Source organism: Pagrus major, chromosome 17, assembly GCF_040436345.1.
Source record: "Pagrus major chromosome 17, Pma_NU_1.0".
Taxonomy (NCBI): domain Eukaryota; kingdom Metazoa; phylum Chordata; class Actinopteri; order Spariformes; family Sparidae; genus Pagrus; species Pagrus major.
Genome location: NC_133231.1, coordinates 19,054,977 through 19,071,914, shown reverse-complemented (window position 1 = coordinate 19,071,914; position 16,938 = coordinate 19,054,977). Strand labels below are relative to the sequence as shown.

General features: G+C 41.8%; 2 protein-coding genes across 3 annotated transcripts; one reads left to right on the top strand and one right to left on the bottom strand.

Annotated features, from left to right (window-relative positions):
• Positions 1 to 640: 640 nt before the first annotated feature.
• On the top strand, positions 641 to 8,725 carry khdc4 (KH domain containing 4, pre-mRNA splicing factor). 2 transcript variants are annotated; one of them, XM_073485248.1, is made up of 14 exons: positions 641 to 798; positions 1,223 to 1,400; positions 2,183 to 2,311; positions 2,406 to 2,485; positions 2,583 to 2,635; positions 2,729 to 2,907; positions 3,323 to 3,534; positions 3,661 to 3,721; positions 4,516 to 4,576; positions 4,705 to 5,003; positions 5,464 to 5,607; positions 6,707 to 6,816; positions 6,923 to 7,008; positions 7,922 to 8,725. In XM_073485248.1, the coding sequence occupies exons 1-14, from the start codon at positions 770 to 772 to the stop codon at positions 8,152 to 8,154; spliced, it is 1,854 nt and encodes a 617-aa protein (XP_073341349.1). In that variant the 5' UTR covers positions 641 to 769; the 3' UTR covers positions 8,155 to 8,725. The 2 variants fall into 2 exon arrangements, with proteins under 2 accessions (XP_073341349.1, XP_073341350.1); XM_073485249.1 differs by lacking the exon at positions 7,922 to 8,725 and having other exon boundaries at positions 677 to 798; positions 6,735 to 6,816; positions 6,923 to 7,015.
• A 670-nt stretch (positions 8,726 to 9,395) lies between these two features.
• Positions 9,396 to 13,453, bottom strand: LOC141012453 (NADH dehydrogenase [ubiquinone] flavoprotein 1, mitochondrial-like). Its single transcript, XM_073485938.1, has 10 exons — positions 13,375 to 13,453; positions 12,173 to 12,255; positions 11,902 to 12,072; positions 11,613 to 11,796; positions 11,346 to 11,535; positions 11,006 to 11,218; positions 10,744 to 10,910; positions 10,564 to 10,645; positions 9,625 to 9,770; positions 9,396 to 9,491 (listed from the first exon to the last, which is right to left on the bottom strand). Exons 1-10 carry the CDS (start codon positions 13,441 to 13,443, stop codon positions 9,396 to 9,398), a joined length of 1,401 nt encoding a protein of 466 aa, XP_073342039.1. The 5' UTR covers positions 13,444 to 13,453.
• Positions 13,454 to 16,938: the final 3,485 nt, after the last annotated feature.

The window sequence follows — 16,938 nt, the reverse complement described above, 5'->3', positions numbered from 1 at the left end:
TTTATGTTTTACTTTATAGAGTTTTGACTATGCTAACAAGCTCAATTTTACACAAAGACGTCCATCTTCCTGTGATTACTTCATGAAGTAACTTTTTTAAAAAGTTGTGTATAATTTACAAATTTTGCTGCCTATATTAGGTACAAAGCAAATATTTAACCACATTACAGTCAAAGGGAATACTCTAAAACATAAAAAATGCTATGACATCATAGGGTTAATGTAGCTAAATGCTAGCTTGCATATGTTAGCATTAAAAAAATGACACAAAGGGTCAAATCCCTCTGTCCTAAACTTGTAAAAGTTAAATGAGACATGCATGTGTGCAGTTCAAATGCTTCAGACAGACATTTTAAAGAGCAGCTGGTGTAATAGTTCACACTTACCTTGAAGCATGTGCTGCAGCTGAAGGCTCTTTCCTCCACTGGAGAGACTTTCATGCCTCCTCCGGAGAAACCCACTCAAGGGTGGCAAGGAGGTGTTGACAGGCGGGACAGGTGAGGTAGTAGCCTCGCACCTGAACCTGTTTTAATGCTCAGAGGAAAAGCGTGCTGGTATCTGGCGCCCCCATGTGTGTGAGAGAGTATAACTGCCGGCAAACAGCGTTAACCGGAGGCGGAAACGGAGCTGAATGTAGCTGCAGTGGCTACTGCGGCTACCGTGGCTAGCAGCCAACACAGCCTCCTGACGACACTGTGCAGCAGCCAAAACACAGTTATTTCGCATTTATTTTGCACTGAGAGGAAAAAAATCGCTTGACGGGAAATTGATGTCATATTGTGGAACCCAAAACGGCGGGTGAGTGTGTAAAAATGGGCTGTTTTTTTATATTTTCCTGTGGTATTTGACCCGCCGTCCGGATGCTTTCAGTTAGCCTCCTAGCTAGCTAACGGTAGTTTACATAATCATGGCGGAGTGTTGTCTGGCTGCTGCTGCTGCGCTCTGGTTCGTGCTAGCTCTGCTTTATATAGTTGCAGATTATGTAAGGTGTTTCCAAAGACTGCATGCGGGTTTTCAGTGTGCATGTACTGTAATGATCACATAAGAGCGAATAAAAATAGTCTCTCCTCTTGGTCAGTTTCCAAAACATCAACAATACTGTAAGCAGTTGTAAGGGTGACTTAGGTTATACCAACAAAGTCCAAGTATAGGTTAGTTCTCTTCTCCTTTCTTCTCTACAGTCATTATTTTATTTTCCTGTCATGTTTTTCTGTCCTCACAGCCGCCGCAGCAAATGGGACCAGCCCGGCCCCGGCTCTGGTGGGATGGGGGAGGCTGAGGCTGCACCCACCGGGGCTCTGGATGCTGCAGCTGCTGTGGCTGCCAAGATTAATGCCATGTTGGTAGCCAAGGGCAAACTCAAACCCTCGCAGATTGGCACCCCAGGCCCTCCAGATAAGGTATTTAGGAGCATCACATTAGATGCCTGGTGGTTAGTCTCTACACAGTCCAACTATCAGTGCAATATCTGACAAATTAATACACATCATGCACCATCTATCTATCAATCAATCACTGTTTTTATACTGTTTTGCTTTATTTTACTATACACCCTTGTTGCCTTTACATTCTGTTAGTATGTTTGTGTCTCATGTACATACAGGTATAGATAGTGATTATACAAATGCACCTTATCACTGCTGTCCTTTTCATACGAGTGTACTTGTACAACCGGAGTGACAATAAACACTCCGGCTGTTCATTGTCAATCCGGTTGTACAGGTACAGAACTGATACAAATCGTATCTGCACTGACGCAGGGCCATTATACTATGTTTAGAGGGCCGGGTAATATTAGTTAGAGTTAGAGAGTCTTTATTGTCCCTGAAGGGCAATTTTGTTCGCAACAGTAGTCAACACAATCAGTACGCATCGGCCTGAAAAGATACAATACATAGTGACGTAACACATAACATACAGGAGGTCATCATAAAGATAAACAGTGAGAAATAAAAATGAAATAACTATAATAAAGCTCTAAGAGTGCATCAGTCCTTTGTTTAGTGCAATAGCAACTAAACCTACAGCTTGTTCAGGAACCCAACCGCTGATGGAACTAATGATCTCAGATATCTGTTTGATTTGGCTCTCCTAGGTAAAGTATACCTCCTCCCTGATTGAGTTCTCTGGCCCCAGTTAATCTGGAGTGACACACACTTCATCTTTCTCCCTCCTCTCTCAGGTTGTAGGTGTTGGGAAGCCTCCAGTGCCAGCAAAGGCCAAGGATGACCTGGTCGTAGCTGAGGTTGAGATCAACGACGTCCCAATCACCTGTAGAAACCTCCTGACGCGCGGACAAACGCAGGATGAGGTCAGTATCAATATGGACGATGATATCTCTCAGAATTCAGGTTATTGGTAGCTATTTATTGATATGCACTCTCCAACACTTTGTTTGTCTGCAGATCAGTAAAGTGAGCGGTGCTGCTGTTTCAACCAGAGGCCGATACATGACTGGAGAAGAGAAGGGGAAAGCGCTTCCAGGGTGAATTCTCGCGCCCTTTTACTTTGGACAACTGATCTTAAAAACCTGCTGTTTAATTATTTCATGTTAACACAACCCCTCTGCTCTTCCCACGCAGGGATCGACCTCTGTACCTGCACGTCCAAGGACAGACTAGGGAGCTCGTCGACAGTCAGTACTTCAAATTTATCTTCAATCAGTCACGAATGGATGTCTTCATATATCATGTCATTAGACTGACGGTTTCTTTCCCGTGTTCTCCAGGGGCAGTTAATAGAATCAAAGAGATCATCACCAACGGTGTGGTGAAGGCTGCGACTGCCTCATCTTCTTCTTCAACCTTCTCCCCTAGTGGAGCTTCTGTCACAATTTACCAGCAGCACAACCCACCCCCTCCATCACTGCCCCCCATGACCCACCACAAACCACACTTTCAGTCCGGGGTATGAAAGTTTCCTTTTGTCTTTTTATATCCCATGAACTAATGCTGCGTTCCAGACAACTAGGAACATGAACATGTCTGACCTCCGGCTAGTAAAAGTACAATTGAAAATCACTCAATAGAAACTGGAGGCAAATCCATGAACCCCGTCCTCATGAAGCAGCAGTTGTGTCACATTGCACAACAATGGGTGTTGTTGTCACGCAACAACGAGGGGTGCAGGATGTATTTGTTGACTACAGTATTTGTATGAGGTTCAGGATGAATATTCAGATACCTTTCTGAGTATAAATGTGCAGAGAAATATAAAACAGGCCGTTTAATGGCATCTTTTACCTCATAACTGGTGGATGGTTTTAATGAACTAGAGTAATGTAGTTAAATGTTTGTCCTTATGTTGTGTTTCCTTTTCTTAGATGCATTATGTTCAAGATAAAGTCTTTGTAGGCCTGGAGCACGCAATCCCAGGGTTTGTTGTCAAAGAGCGGGTGGAGGGCCCTGGCTGTTCGTACCTGCAGCATATCCAGGCTGAAACTGGGGCCAAAGTTTTCCTCAGAGGAAAAGGATCAGGCTGTTTAGAGCCTGCGTCTGGACGAGAGGCCTTTGAACCCATGTACATCTATATCAGGTGGATGCTGTCCAATGAATTATGAAAGATTATGAACCATGAAGCATGTCAGAATTCCTGCTTGAGCAACTGGCTTTGTAGCACTGTGGAATCACCAGAACTAATTGCAGTCTGCTCTCTCTCCAGTCATCCTAAACCAGAAGGGCTTGCAGCTGCAAAAACCCTGTGTGAGAACTTGCTTCAGACGGTGAGTGATTTCCTGTTACTGTCAAATAAGAAACCACGATACTGATACTTGACTCCAGCTCTTTGCTTTTCCATTCCCAGTACAACTGACACTCCGGTATAAGTTTATAAAATTACGAATGTGCACTTTTCCATTATGGAAGCTTTTGACCTTTGTTAGAGGAAGAGACAGATCACTGACCATGATAGTTGGCTGTGTAGGGCTTAGTTATTACAACTGTTTGGAGATTTGGCACAGGGTTAAAGCAAATGTCCCAGGGATGTACTTCAGCTTGCCTAATTAAATTCCTAGCCATATCATTGATTGATCACTAATATCCCTGTTGGCCTCTACTGACATTTCCAAATGTTGTGACTCTCTCAAACAGAAATGATTGTCATTACCAGCCCGTTGTTGCCACTCTGGCAAACAAAGCTTGAAGTTGGTGTGAAAAAATTAACACGCACTTCCTTTCGGTATGAGCAGTGTGATTGAACTTTGAGATGAGATCAAACTTATCTGCAGTCACAAAGCGGTAGATAGTTGTGTTTTTTGATACCACAACTGTAGACCACAAGTTTGAGTTGCACTTTCTTCACACGCAGCTTTCTGCTCTAAAGGGAGGTATTACTGAACGCTATCATTTCATTTGTATTGAAGCTAAGTAGGTGTGTGACAGAGTTTTCACATTATTTTCCTCCAAAATATAGTGATGTTACTTTTCTGTTTTGTTATTGTCTTATGATTACCAATAAATCATATGTTAGTTCTTGAAACACTAAAAAGCCTTATGTGGAATGTTTGTCTGTCTCTAGGTCCATGCAGAGTACTCTCGCTTCCTCAACCAAATGAGCACAATGATGCCAACACAACAAGGTAAAATATACCTGGTTGCCTCTCTTTGGTTTTGATTTATCACTTTATTAAACGATACACTAAGAGCTTTAACATACTCAGTCAGATTGAAAGAGCCTGACTTGATCTGTTTCCTCTCCCTCCTACAGGTTTTGCACAGCCCCCAGTTGTGAACGGGATGCCTCCGCAGCCTCCGTACTACCACCCTGCTGGTTATCAGCCAGGCTACCCAATGCCCGTACCACCACCTCAGCCACAACCTCTCCCTCCACCTTACACAGTCCCACCTCCTATACCTCCCGCAGCACCTGCAGGTGTGCCTCCTCAGTACCCCCTCCCCCCTGCCCACACCCCTGCTCCTGCTCCTACCCCCATTCCAGCTCCTGCTCCAGCTCCAGTTCTTGCCCCTGCACCTGCTCCTGCTCCTGCTCCAGGCACCATGCCACAGGTAGGACCGGGCCACCAAGTCCTCTATTCTATAGAATAAAAGACGTAAAGCATAATGGTTCCTTCTGTGAAACAAGAAACAAATTTGGACTTTGTCTTCACCACTTGTATAGATTTGAAGGTTGTCACAATGCCAGCATTTAAAACTTCGATACAATACTAGTATAAAAAACAAAACTTGATAGCTTTTTCGATACCACAGCATACCAAAAGTCAGAGGCGCACAAAATAGGAGAATTTATTCAAATTTTTTACTAACAACCTGTACAGAACTTGTCGAGAATAAGTCACTTTTTTGTGTTTTCTATAGCACCAGTCATTTAGATTCTATTAAATGCATCATATGGTTTTAAGCATGTGGTGTTTTAATAAAGCATCGATGGTTTTGACAACCATAATAGCTTCCAAAGCAATAATACTTGCAATAATGTTAATTATTGTAGTTTTCTCCTTCTCTGCAGACTCTTCCTCCTGTACCTTTTCCTCCATCCGCTGCAGTGCCACCCAAAGCTCCACCTTCTGCCACCCCAGCCAACCCACCGCAGAAAAGACGTTTCACAGAGGAGGTCCCAGACGAGAGGAACAGCGGCCTGCTCGGATACCAGGTGATAAACAGCTCCTCCGCCGTTACAGATTATTGTTCTATAATGATCTTTTATCGCCCTTCTTTACTTTTCTCCACCTTAGTCCCCCTTGTTATATCCACACCGAGTACAGTTTGTCTGAGTGTGTGTTGAATTTCATCAGCCAATCATATGCATTTCTGTCAATAGCTATTCTGTTAATTCATTGTCTGTGATTTTTCTATCACCATGTCATCCACCTTCCGTAAGTGTTTTATGTACACTGTTTGAGATAGCATGGCCTGTTTCCTGTTGTTGTTGTTCACTTACAGTTTTCCTGTCTTTCTACTGATAATATGGAGTATCAAAAGAAGGTATTATTCTTACTGATCAGCCTCAAGTATCTTTCATAGAGGCTGGAAAAAATGTCAGTGTAATCAGACTTGTGGTAAGATATTCACAGTGACAGATTATTTCACTTTAATGCTGGTGTAGTAATAAGTCATATATTTTTTTAATTGAATAATATCCTACGTACAAACAACATGACTCAAAGATCCTTTATATAAGACCAATGGGATCAGATGCATTAAAAAAACATGAAACAGCCGTTTTGCTTCTGAACGTTGATGTTACACGGAGCTTTGACATCATATCCAGGTAGTGAATGCGCCACACAAATGCAAATGTCCGGTGGTAATTTCTAAATTACATGAGATCAACTGGTAATACTAGTCCCGTGTGAATAGGGCTTAAGAATGTTATTAACAAGTTAAACATCTTTGCTCTCGTGCATTATTTGTAAACGGTGTCCTTTTAAGAAAAGATGAAACAATTTTGAAACTTTGGTCAAAGCCAGTCATGGACATGTAGCCAGAAAGATTCAGGGTACACACACTGGAAAAATAAATGATCAGTTGTTTCAGTATCATCACAAAATAAACAATTATTAGTTTCAATTCCAAGTCATTTAAAATATTTTAAATTGATTTATTTTGCTTTGGGAGTTAATGGAAAATTGAGATTTATAGATTATAACATTTGAATAGTTATTTTCCAGTTATTAGTCGTATTAAAGTGACAGGACAGGGTTTAGTTGAGGATCTCTGCTAATCAGGCCTGTGTGTTTTTCTGCTCATAGCATGGACCCATTCATATGACTAATTTAGGTGCAGGCTTCCCAGTGGGCAGCCCGGAGACCACAGGACCCCCACCACCGAGTTCCTCTGGCCCACCGAGTGAGAGGGACAGGTACGCATAGTTTTGTTGTAGTGGTTTACAGTTAATTAATTTAAAAGTGATTAATGGTGTTCAGGGGTCAGTTGTTAGCTGACACATCTCTCTTTGTCTTCTGCAGTAGGCAGCTAATGCCTCCACCCCCGCTGCCTGTGAATGGAGTGAGACCCAAGATGGAGGAGAGAAGGGTACCGCAATGCGCCGTGGGTAAGGGCATTATCCCGTGGATTGACAAAATCCCTGCCCAAATCCAAATCCACACTTCCTGAACGTGGACTCTGCCCCTTTATAAGCTCAGCCTGGATCTGTTCACAGCCTTAAAGTAGAGCTGCAAAGAGTAAAATGTAAATCCTGTCCCGGACCACTGGACCATGTCTAACTGTCTGGAGTTTACTTGAGACCTATATCTGTTACATGAAGCCCCAGAAGATGTATTATGACACCTAGTTGGCCTAAAATCTTGATTTGAATAATAGGGCCCCTTGTTTCTGTGACAGATTAGATTAATGAAGCGTTACACACTCTCATACTCAGCCTCAAACTGGCCCTTATGCTTCTTATGATTCTTACAGGATTCTGCTGCTGTGACTAGAAATCTCCAGATAGTGAGATGGAGCTATGACCTGACATCTTTTATGCATTGTTAAGTCCTTTTTTATAAAGAAGTCTGATTTGTCGAGTCCACCTTACCGTCCCGTTCTGATGACATCATCAGTCTGGTGTATCTGTTTATTGTTTTGCTTTCCTCACTAACGAGAATCTCTCCTGTTTTTGTGTTTTTCTCTTTTTCTCTGTGTTTTTCTTCTCTTCCATGTATCTCTGGGGCGATGCTGGATTCTGATTGGGGGTGGGGCACGACTCGTCCCTGTGATGCCGTCCTTCCTCTCGATTGGACGGCCCAAACACTGTCGCTCCCCACCAACCAATGGCTGCTTTCGAATGGCTGCCCCCCTTCTCTACTCTGCTGACAAACTATGATTTAAATCTATTAACTATTTGTTTCTCCCAAAATGTGTTTGGATTAATGAATTTGTGCTGCTGCTGTTTTTGTGTATGTTTTTCTCTCCCCATATTTCTCTCCCTCCCTCCCCCACATGTGCCTCCCCTCTCCTCCTTTCAGAGCCCACAGTGAAGAGATTGAAAACTGGTTTGGTGTCGTACACGGGCGACTCCTCGGATGAAGAGGAAGACCACTCAACCTCCAAAGCCTCAGGGCCAGGTAACCCTGGGGCAGTTCCCCCTACCTCCACCTCCTCAGGCTGGACACAGGGCTATCGCTGCCCTCCTCCACCACCCCCGCGTGCTAAAACACAGCCACAGCCGCAGTCTATGCCTTTCTGGATGGCACCCTAAAACAGGAAAATCTCCCTCAAATGCTTTGTGCCGAAGTCTTACGGGATGTTCACCCAAACTGAGCCTGTCTTCTTCCATCACTCATCTCCCGCTCATCACATGGATGACTCTTAACAGCTACATGTTGGTTGCATTTTAGTACTTGGGTCTGCATAGACATACTAATACTTGATTTTTTGGTGCACACATTATAGTTTGAAGATGAACATTTGAAGGACTGATATTCCAAACTATTTTGTGGATGTAAAGACGATCAGATGAGCGATTTTCTGCCTCCAGTTTTATTTGGAACGGAATAAAATCACATGCCAGGTGAAGTGTTTGAATATAGTGTCATTGTAAAAACAATCTCACAAGGCAACGATGTTGTACATCACTTCTTTAAATTTTTTCCCCAAAAACAGCTTTTCCTACTTTGTCTCACCCCCTTTTCTTTCCTTTCTCCCTGTCGGTGATATCATCCTTTTCTATTATGGTCTTTTTGTACAGATCATATTGGACTAACATGTAGTAAACCTATTGAATTTATTTCATGCTTTTATGAAATAAATAAACTTAATTTATTGCAGTGTTTGAGCTTGTGACTCTTATTAATGTGTATTTTCCTTATTAAAGTCTGTTCTGCCACACATCACAAAACCAGTCTGCCAATTAGCTGTCAACAGTTAGCGTTTCCAAGTGGTATGATTGTTGCCACTTTTGTAAAGACAACTATATTGTTTCATTTTTCCTCAGAGTCGCAAATAACACGGGACACAACTCGAGTTCAGTCAATCATTCAGTCTGTAATAGAAATAGATCACCAGTTAAGCTTCCTTTTCCCAGATGACCAAAACTGTATAGTGATAGCGAGGTTTATAGGGAACCAATACAAACATTGATGGTTTCATTATTCTACATCCATAAATTGTGCAATCAGCATTTACTTCATAATGATATGATGAAGCAAAACGTCTATTGTCACTTTAAATAAATGTGTAAGTGACCAACTTGTTGCAGAATTGATTACAAAAATGTACCAATCATCCTTGTGTGAAAACCCTTAAAAACATGTTGTCTGTGAAGGTTTTGCAATGATGATAACTTTAAACTTGAAACATTTCATTGAAGCAGTACAACTTGCAATGTGCATTCTCTTAAAGAACAAATATCACATTTAAAAACTATAATTAAAAAAAAAATTATACACAAAGCATGATGAGCTATTTATACTGTAGTGAAGGACTTGATGCTGTGTGGTCTCAGATCATCTCAATATCTGGCTCCCTCGGAGGGTTTTTCTTGTTATACTGAGCGATGCGGCTCTCCATGATTGGCCGGAAGTGGCGAATCAGTCCCTGCATATAAAAAAAATGGAAAGTGAATAGGAAGAAAAAAACGTGTTAAAATGTTAATTAATACGTGTTTCAGAACTTTGTAACCTCAGACAGTGTTTCATGAACAGCTTCATCGTTAGATCTGTAAATTCACCTGCACAGGCCAGGCAGCTCCGTCCCCGAGGGCACAGATGGTGTGTCCCTCAATCTGCTTGCTCAGCTCCCAGATCATGTCGATCTCTGAAACGGCTGCTTCTCCCCGAACAAACCTCCACATCATATTATCCATCCAGTCAACTCCTGAAGGAGCGGACAAAGGGAGAAAAGTTGAATACAACAGAGAAGAACACTAAAATCACAACATAAGTCTTCTTCTGGCAAATACCCACATAAAGGGAATGAGGAGGACTTTTCCTTTGATACTTTTATGTGTGTTTTGATTTAAAATCATGAAAATGATCTACTCATTTCCATCCTGATGGAAAGTCGGTTTCATAGTCGACAAAACTTTTCTGATGCTTCACAGCAAAACAGCGTTGCAGCATCCCCCCTCAACTACTGAAGAAGATGGGGGAAAAAAAGTTAAACAACCCAAATATATAACAAAAAAGAAAATGGCTCCATAAAGCTCATCTGATGTAATTGAAGTCTCTGGAAGCCTGAGATCTTAAATTGATTTGAAAAGACATTATTTATAACATTTTAAAGTAAAATCTTCACTGTGGCTGCTGAGCTAAAATCATGAGCGTGAACTTATCCTCTAATACTTCTGAATTTTGGGATGCAATAACATAGTGTATTTTTTTGTTGTTTTTTTTTTAATCTAAATATAAGATCTGAGTACCACATGTGGTTGGTAGTAAAAGTTTAAGAGAGCTCTGATTCCAGTGAGCAGGAACTTCAGCCGTATTCATGATGACTTCTTGGTATCCAGCACCGATCACACAGAGGTGTTTGTGTATGTACATAACTATTCCAGCCTATTAAAAAAGAGAAATGGCAACAGAGTTCTACAACAGTGTTGGTTATAAGAGGACTCAAAGGTCATAATGAGGTGATGCATTTGAGGTTAAATACATCTGCAGTTCTTTACCCTCTCTGCAGGGGGTGCACTGTCCACAGCTCTCGTGTTTGTAGAACTCAACCAAGCGTGCGATGGCTCGGATCACGTCAGTCTGGAGGAAAAATACAGTTCTCAGATTATCTTTGCAGACTGATAGTCGCTGAGGGCGCAGTGTGTTTTGTCGTGTGCAGTATTCAGGAGTGTGTTTACCGATTTATCCATCACTATGACAGCAGCGGTTCCCAGTGCAGTCTCTGCACGGACCAGGTCATCGAAATCCATCAAAACATCATCACACACATGTCGAGGAATGATGGGAGTGGAGGACCCACCTGGGATCACTCCTAATAGATTGTCCCAGCCACCCCTCACTCCTCCTGCGCCAATCAGACGAGAGCAGAAAAGGAAGTCATGTCAACATCTCAAAAAGGAAACCTGCATCAACACAGAGGTGGACAGTAAACACACACACCTGCGTGCCTCTCTATTAGCTCCCTCAGAGGAATAGACATCTCTTCCTCCACCGTGCACGGCGTGTTCACGTGACCGGAGATGTTGAACAGCTTCGTCCCTGAGTTCCTCTCCCTCCCGAAGCCGACGAACCAAGCTCCGCCTCGACGACAGATCTCAGGCGCCACAGCAACCGTTTCCACATTGGAGACTGTTGTCGGGCACCCAAACACCCCTTGAGGGAGAGAGAGAAACACAGTGATAAGCACCAAGGACTGTAATTACAACATTACTCTATTTTGCAGTTTCTTAAACCATAATTAACCCCAGCAGGAAACCGGATGTTGGAGCTGTCATCTCACCTATGTCTGCAGGGAACGGCGGCTTGAGTCGGGGTTTCCCTTGTTTGCCCTCAAGAGACTCGATGAGCGCCGTCTCCTCCCCGCAGATGTACGCTCCGGCTCCCCGCATCACAAACACATCAAAGTCATACCCCGAGCCACAGGCGTTCTTCCCTATCAGCTGGGATTTGTAGGCCTCATTAATAGCCACCTGTTTGGAGTGACAACATCGTATAAAACACGCAGCATCTATGGACTGAAGAGCCATCTATCTGTGCCTCTGTATACCTGCAGATTTGAGGACTCGTTGTAAAACTCTCCTCTGATGTAGATGTACGCAGCACGAGCGCCCATTGCTCTCCCAGCGACCAGGCAGCCTTCTATCAGCTTATGGGGGTCATGACGCATTATCTCACGGTCTTTACACGTCCCTGGCTCCCCCTCGTCGGCATTCACCACCAGGTACTTAGGCCTGAAACACAGTAATGAAGGAAACGTCACCAGAGTTTCATTACTGGTGTGGACAGTGCTTCAGGCGAATCAGATCTCGGTTGTGTCTTCTTTTTCTTGTTCCTACCTGCCGTCACTGGGTTTGTTCATGAAGCTCCACTTCATGCCAGTGGGGAAACCCGCGCCTCCTCGGCCTCGAAGCCCCGAGATTTTCACCTCATTTAGGATCCAGTCTGATCCCTTCAGTATGATCTCTTTAGTCTTGTACCAGTCTCCTCGTTTGAGAGCTCCCTTGAGTCTGGCAGGAGGAGGGAGAGGATGAGAGAAAGAGAGTGTGTTTACTGAGTTTCAGGCCATTAGAGTTGATGCAAAACTGTTTTTGTCTCACATGTTTCTACCTCCACTCATGACGGCCATATAAGTTGGTGAATATCCGATCTTGGTCACTCAGAGGGCCAAATGTGGTCTTTTTTGGCTTCACCTGGTGACAGGAAGATGAAAGACAAGTGTGACTGACAAAGCAGACATAAGGTGACTGCAAAGATGGACGCATGAAAATTAGAGCTGCCATAACCTAATATTATACATAATAAAGATTGTTTTCATTATCAATTTCATCTGCCGATTAGGTCAGACAAAGCAAAGACTCCTGTTATACTTTCCCACAGCCCAAGGTGACATCTTTAAATGTCTTTTTTTTGTACAATCAGCAGTCCAAACCCCAAAGATATTCAGTTTAGTATGATTTATGAAAAAAACAAAAGCATGAAGTCCACACATCTGAGCTGGAAACAGCACATTCTTAGCATTTTTGATTTTAAAAAATGATTGTTCAATCTAAAGCATTTAGCACGTAATTTTCTGTTGATTGACTAATCGATTTGTTGACATAATAGCGAAAACTAGAATGCATTAAATGAAAAATCATTTGAACACATAGGAGGCCTTCCATATACATTCATTGATACATGCCAATATGGGAAATTTGGGAGTTTTTGAAATGAAAATCCTTAAACTGATTTCTTTGAATTGTCTGAATTTTATATATATGTGCATGTTGCAGTGATCAAACAGACCTGAAAACCACAAAACTAATTTCAGAAAACAACATTGAATGAATTTGGCAATCAGTGGGACTCGTACAGCACATTGAAACATTTGGTTATACATTTTATAGTACGTGAAACATGGTAATAATTGCTATATTCTGCAAAATAATTAAAATATATGCAAGTAAATATATTACTCAAATTCAGTGGGGGATATGGATGCATTACAGTCAAATGAATTGCGTTTTTTGGGGGGATATATTCTGATGTCACAGAATAAACAATCAAGTGAAACACTCAAATATTCCAATATCCCTCACTAATTTTAAGTAGTGCACATCCACAATGCCTTTTAAGACATTTTCATTAAATATAGTACCTCTTTAATAGTCAGATTAAATCAATGTTATATCACTGTCATATAGAACAATATGCAATATGAACATAGACTGTCAGCCTTAAGACAAATTCATCATGAACAGCTAATTAAAGCCTGTATGTGACAGCAGGCCTGCGGGCCGGTGCAGTCTGCGGTGTGAGGGCAGGCCTACCTGCGGCTGTGCTGCGGTGCTGTAGGTCAGACGCGGAGCCACCTGACGCACCACGGCGCCCCACAGCATCCGCCGGGGCAGCATCCTGCAGAGCCGCTGGACCAGCACCTCCAACTCAGCTCCGACCGGTTCAAACCTCAAACCTACTCCTCCTGCTCCACGTCTGACTTCTCACACAATGTAATCGATTTGTGAACCCTCCGCCGTTGAAGTGTGGGCCTGCTGGTTCAGCTTAATTAAACTAAGAGGATTAACCGACCACGTCACATCCTTTCCCAGCTTCCCCTGCGGCAACCCGGCAGGTAACCAATGCACTTGACACACACGGTTAATTGGTCAGTATCAGGGTCACTGTGAGGAGCTAGCATTAATAATTAATCATTAATAATCATGCGCATTATTTAAAGGGATAGGAGTATTCATCAAATGTTCCCATGGTGTAGTTTGTAGTCCTAAAACCCTGAAATCAGTCTGCATTTTCACACATCCGTTTCCCGCCTCTCAATGAGTTTTGTTGATTGTGTTTTCAGTTAACTGCCTGAAATAAGGTCTGTGGCTACCACAGGCTGAAGATATTTACACGTTTTATTCTACAACATAAAATACAACATTAATTGTCCCACAATTTAATTATAAAGCGCTTACGTGTCTTAAAAATGGCGGTTGCTAACAAGTGGCTAAACTACAGAAGTTGTCACGGACATAAAACGTCGTCACGCCGAACACGGAGACTCATCTACTCACTAGTCCGTCTTTACAGGCCGACTTTGGTTACACAGAGTTAACTACAGAGTGGTGTAGGGATGAAATAATATTGTAGGCTAACCCTGACGTTAGCATCGCCCTGGTTCCCACGACTAAAGCTAATGTCAGGCTCTAACAGACGGTCGCATGGGGACATTTAATTATGTATTTTATGTCCTAGAACAAAACATGTGAACATCATAAGCCCGTGGTAACCACAGATCTTATTTCAGGCATTTAACTGAAAAACAATTCAAAAACTTTGGGACGAGGGAACCGGATGTGTGAAAATGCTAACTGATTTCCCTGTTTTAGGACTACGAACTACACCACTCTATTGTAACTCTAACTTTACAACTTGTAGGTCGATCAATTTGTAGAAAACATGTATAGTATTTGTGTAGTAAGACGCTTAGTGGTGGTGATGTTTCCGTCATGCGACTGCAATGTAATTTGTTTATAGCCTAATATTAGCTTTTTACTTCTAGCGATTTAACTCACGCTTTGAAAATCACAAAAGTGGTGTTGATCTGTGTAGATTCTCTTGCTGAACAAAATGTGTAAGTATCATAAGCTTGTGTTTGCCACAGATTGTTAAAGAACACACTTAAGAGAGTGAGTTAACGACAGATTTTCTTTTATTGAATTGTTGTTTTCGCAGTTTGTCATTAACCCACTCTCTGAATCTGAAGTGTGTTCTTTCATTTTCTGGAGGCATTTCCTCATCAGAAGTCATATGACATAGATATGTTGGGTTTTAGTGTGTTTCTCCATAAAACTCCCATTGACTTCAATACAGCTGTAACAATAGTCTGGCACCAAGATGTAATGACTCTTCCTTCTTTTTTAGGTTCCTTGGTAGTATCAAAGAAGTGGTAGTGGGAAGTTCCCGTCTTCCTGAACTATGTCAGGAAGTGAGCAGTTCAAAGAACTAAGGGATATTTTAAGGTGGCCTGTAAAACAAACATGTCTATGTAATATCCTTTAAGAGACTCGCTACTTTCAAGGGGGGCTGGCATTAATTGAGATTTATGAAAGTTTATTTTAAAGAACATCTGTTTCAAAAAGTCATTATTAGTGGGTTACTGATACAGTTGGCTGAAGTTATTGCACAATATCAGCTTCATATCAGCTAATGATTAATAAGAAATGTCAGTACAGAAAGGCTTCAGGTATGTTTGAGGTATTTTAAGAAGAATGTCTCCATTACATTGTTTGTCCACCAGAGAGCACAGGTTACTTTGTGATTGTAAAATGTCCTTCTCAGTACGCATGTCAGTCACAACTCTTTCCTCACCAAATCTAGGTGTTTCTTAATAAAACTGTTATGGTTGACATTTTTAAACAATATATGTAATCTGACATCTTCTTACTGGATATTTTTACCTTTCAATTATGGACATCAGCCTCAAAAATCCTGTATCTATCAGGTTCTAGTGAGAGTTTGCTTAAAGAGTCATTTTTGTAATACAAATCAGTAACAGTAAGACAGCCGACAGCAAGCTTAGATATCTTTATTTATTTTCTTTACATTAACTGAAACAAATGATGGGAAAATTAATTCATATCTCTGAGAAGGTTCCACTAAAAACTGAAAGACAAAAATGTATCCCTGATAGCGGGGTCTCTGCTCAGACCGGACCCCGTGTCCCTTCACCGAAGCCAAGAAAACAAACAGCTCACATAGAAACACACACTTCACAGCTGGCATCAGTTAACCCTCATTCATTCACAAAGCTCTGACTGGGATCGCCAACACCCTTCATCAACAGGACCAACTGTCATACTGCCATTCCAGTAGGACTGGTTCCAGTAAGGCCAGTAGATTACTCTTACAATAGGTTTAATTAATTTGGTTTTCAAACGTCAAATTATGCAAATCTACAAAATCTCTTATTTTGAAACTACTGGCCTTACATGAAGAGTGTCAATCGCCCCACAGCACCAAACGATTTCTTCCCATTTTATATTTTGTATAATCACTTAGTGCATTGCTCAAGGTTTCCTGAGAATAGTTGCAGCACAAAAAAAATCTAAGGCAACTTCATCCCAATATATATATATATATATTATATTGACTATATAACTCTGTACATTAAGCAGGAGGAAGAGTATTCAACGTATGTGGGTTTTAAAGAAGTATTTCAATCACAATCTTAAATCGTACTGAGTGAGTTAATGGACTAGATATCAAAGGTCAGACGAAAAGGCTTGAAGCTCTCAAATATCATAGTGCAAATAAACTGGAAATAAAAAATGATTTACTAAACATCAAGGAGCGGATAGTGCACACAAGGCCAGACCAGCGCGACTGCTACACCAGGTCCTGACTACATGGGTTTTGAAAGAATTTGAAATAAAAAGACAACTGCTGTCACTTAAAGCCATTAATGATTGCATTACACCCTGCAAAAGGCCTTAATGCGCTGGTCCAGGTAAAGCATGGCAAAGCTAAAAAGGTTTTTGGTCGAAGATAGATTAACTCAAAAGATAATGGCCCCTTTAGACACAGCGGTGGCTGATCTATAAGAACTGCCATGCAATAACACGTGATACAGTACTATACATGTGGAATTAACAACAGAGAAGCATGCTGAAAACGTCAAACAGCAAAGTCATGTTGTGTTCCGGTTACACCGAAGGTTTTAAACCCCCTGACTTCTTCTTCTTTGCTCTGTTCCCTTCTCTCAACCCCAGAGGATGGAATGTGCCTGTAATTATTGCAGTACCTGACGGGGTTAAATGTGCAAAGAATGCATTCGAGGAAGAATCACCAAAAGAAGACACGCAGCCCGTTAAAAAGGCGTTCAGGTATATGGA

Bases quoted from the DNA above. Each gene is read 5' to 3' on its own strand.
- khdc4 (XM_073485248.1), top strand. From the start codon at position 770: ATGTCATATTGTGGAACCCAAAACGGCGG. The intron at 3,722-4,515 runs GTGAGTGATTTC...GTCTGTCTCTAG, and splicing joins GTGAGAACTTGCTTCAGACG to GTCCATGCAGAGTACTCTCG. The intron at 6,817-6,922 runs GTACGCATAGTT...TGTCTTCTGCAG, and splicing joins CCACCGAGTGAGAGGGACAG to TAGGCAGCTAATGCCTCCAC.
- LOC141012453 (XM_073485938.1), bottom strand. From the start codon at position 13,443: ATGCTGTGGGGCGCCGTGGTGCGTCAGGTGGCTCCGCGTCTGACCTAC. The intron at 10,911-11,005 runs GTGTGTGTGTTT...TGATTGGCGCAG, and splicing joins GCTAATAGAGAGGCACGCAG to GAGGAGTGAGGGGTGGCTGG. The intron at 10,646-10,743 runs GTAAACACACTC...TTTTTCCTCCAG, and splicing joins TCATAGTGATGGATAAATCG to ACTGACGTGATCCGAGCCAT.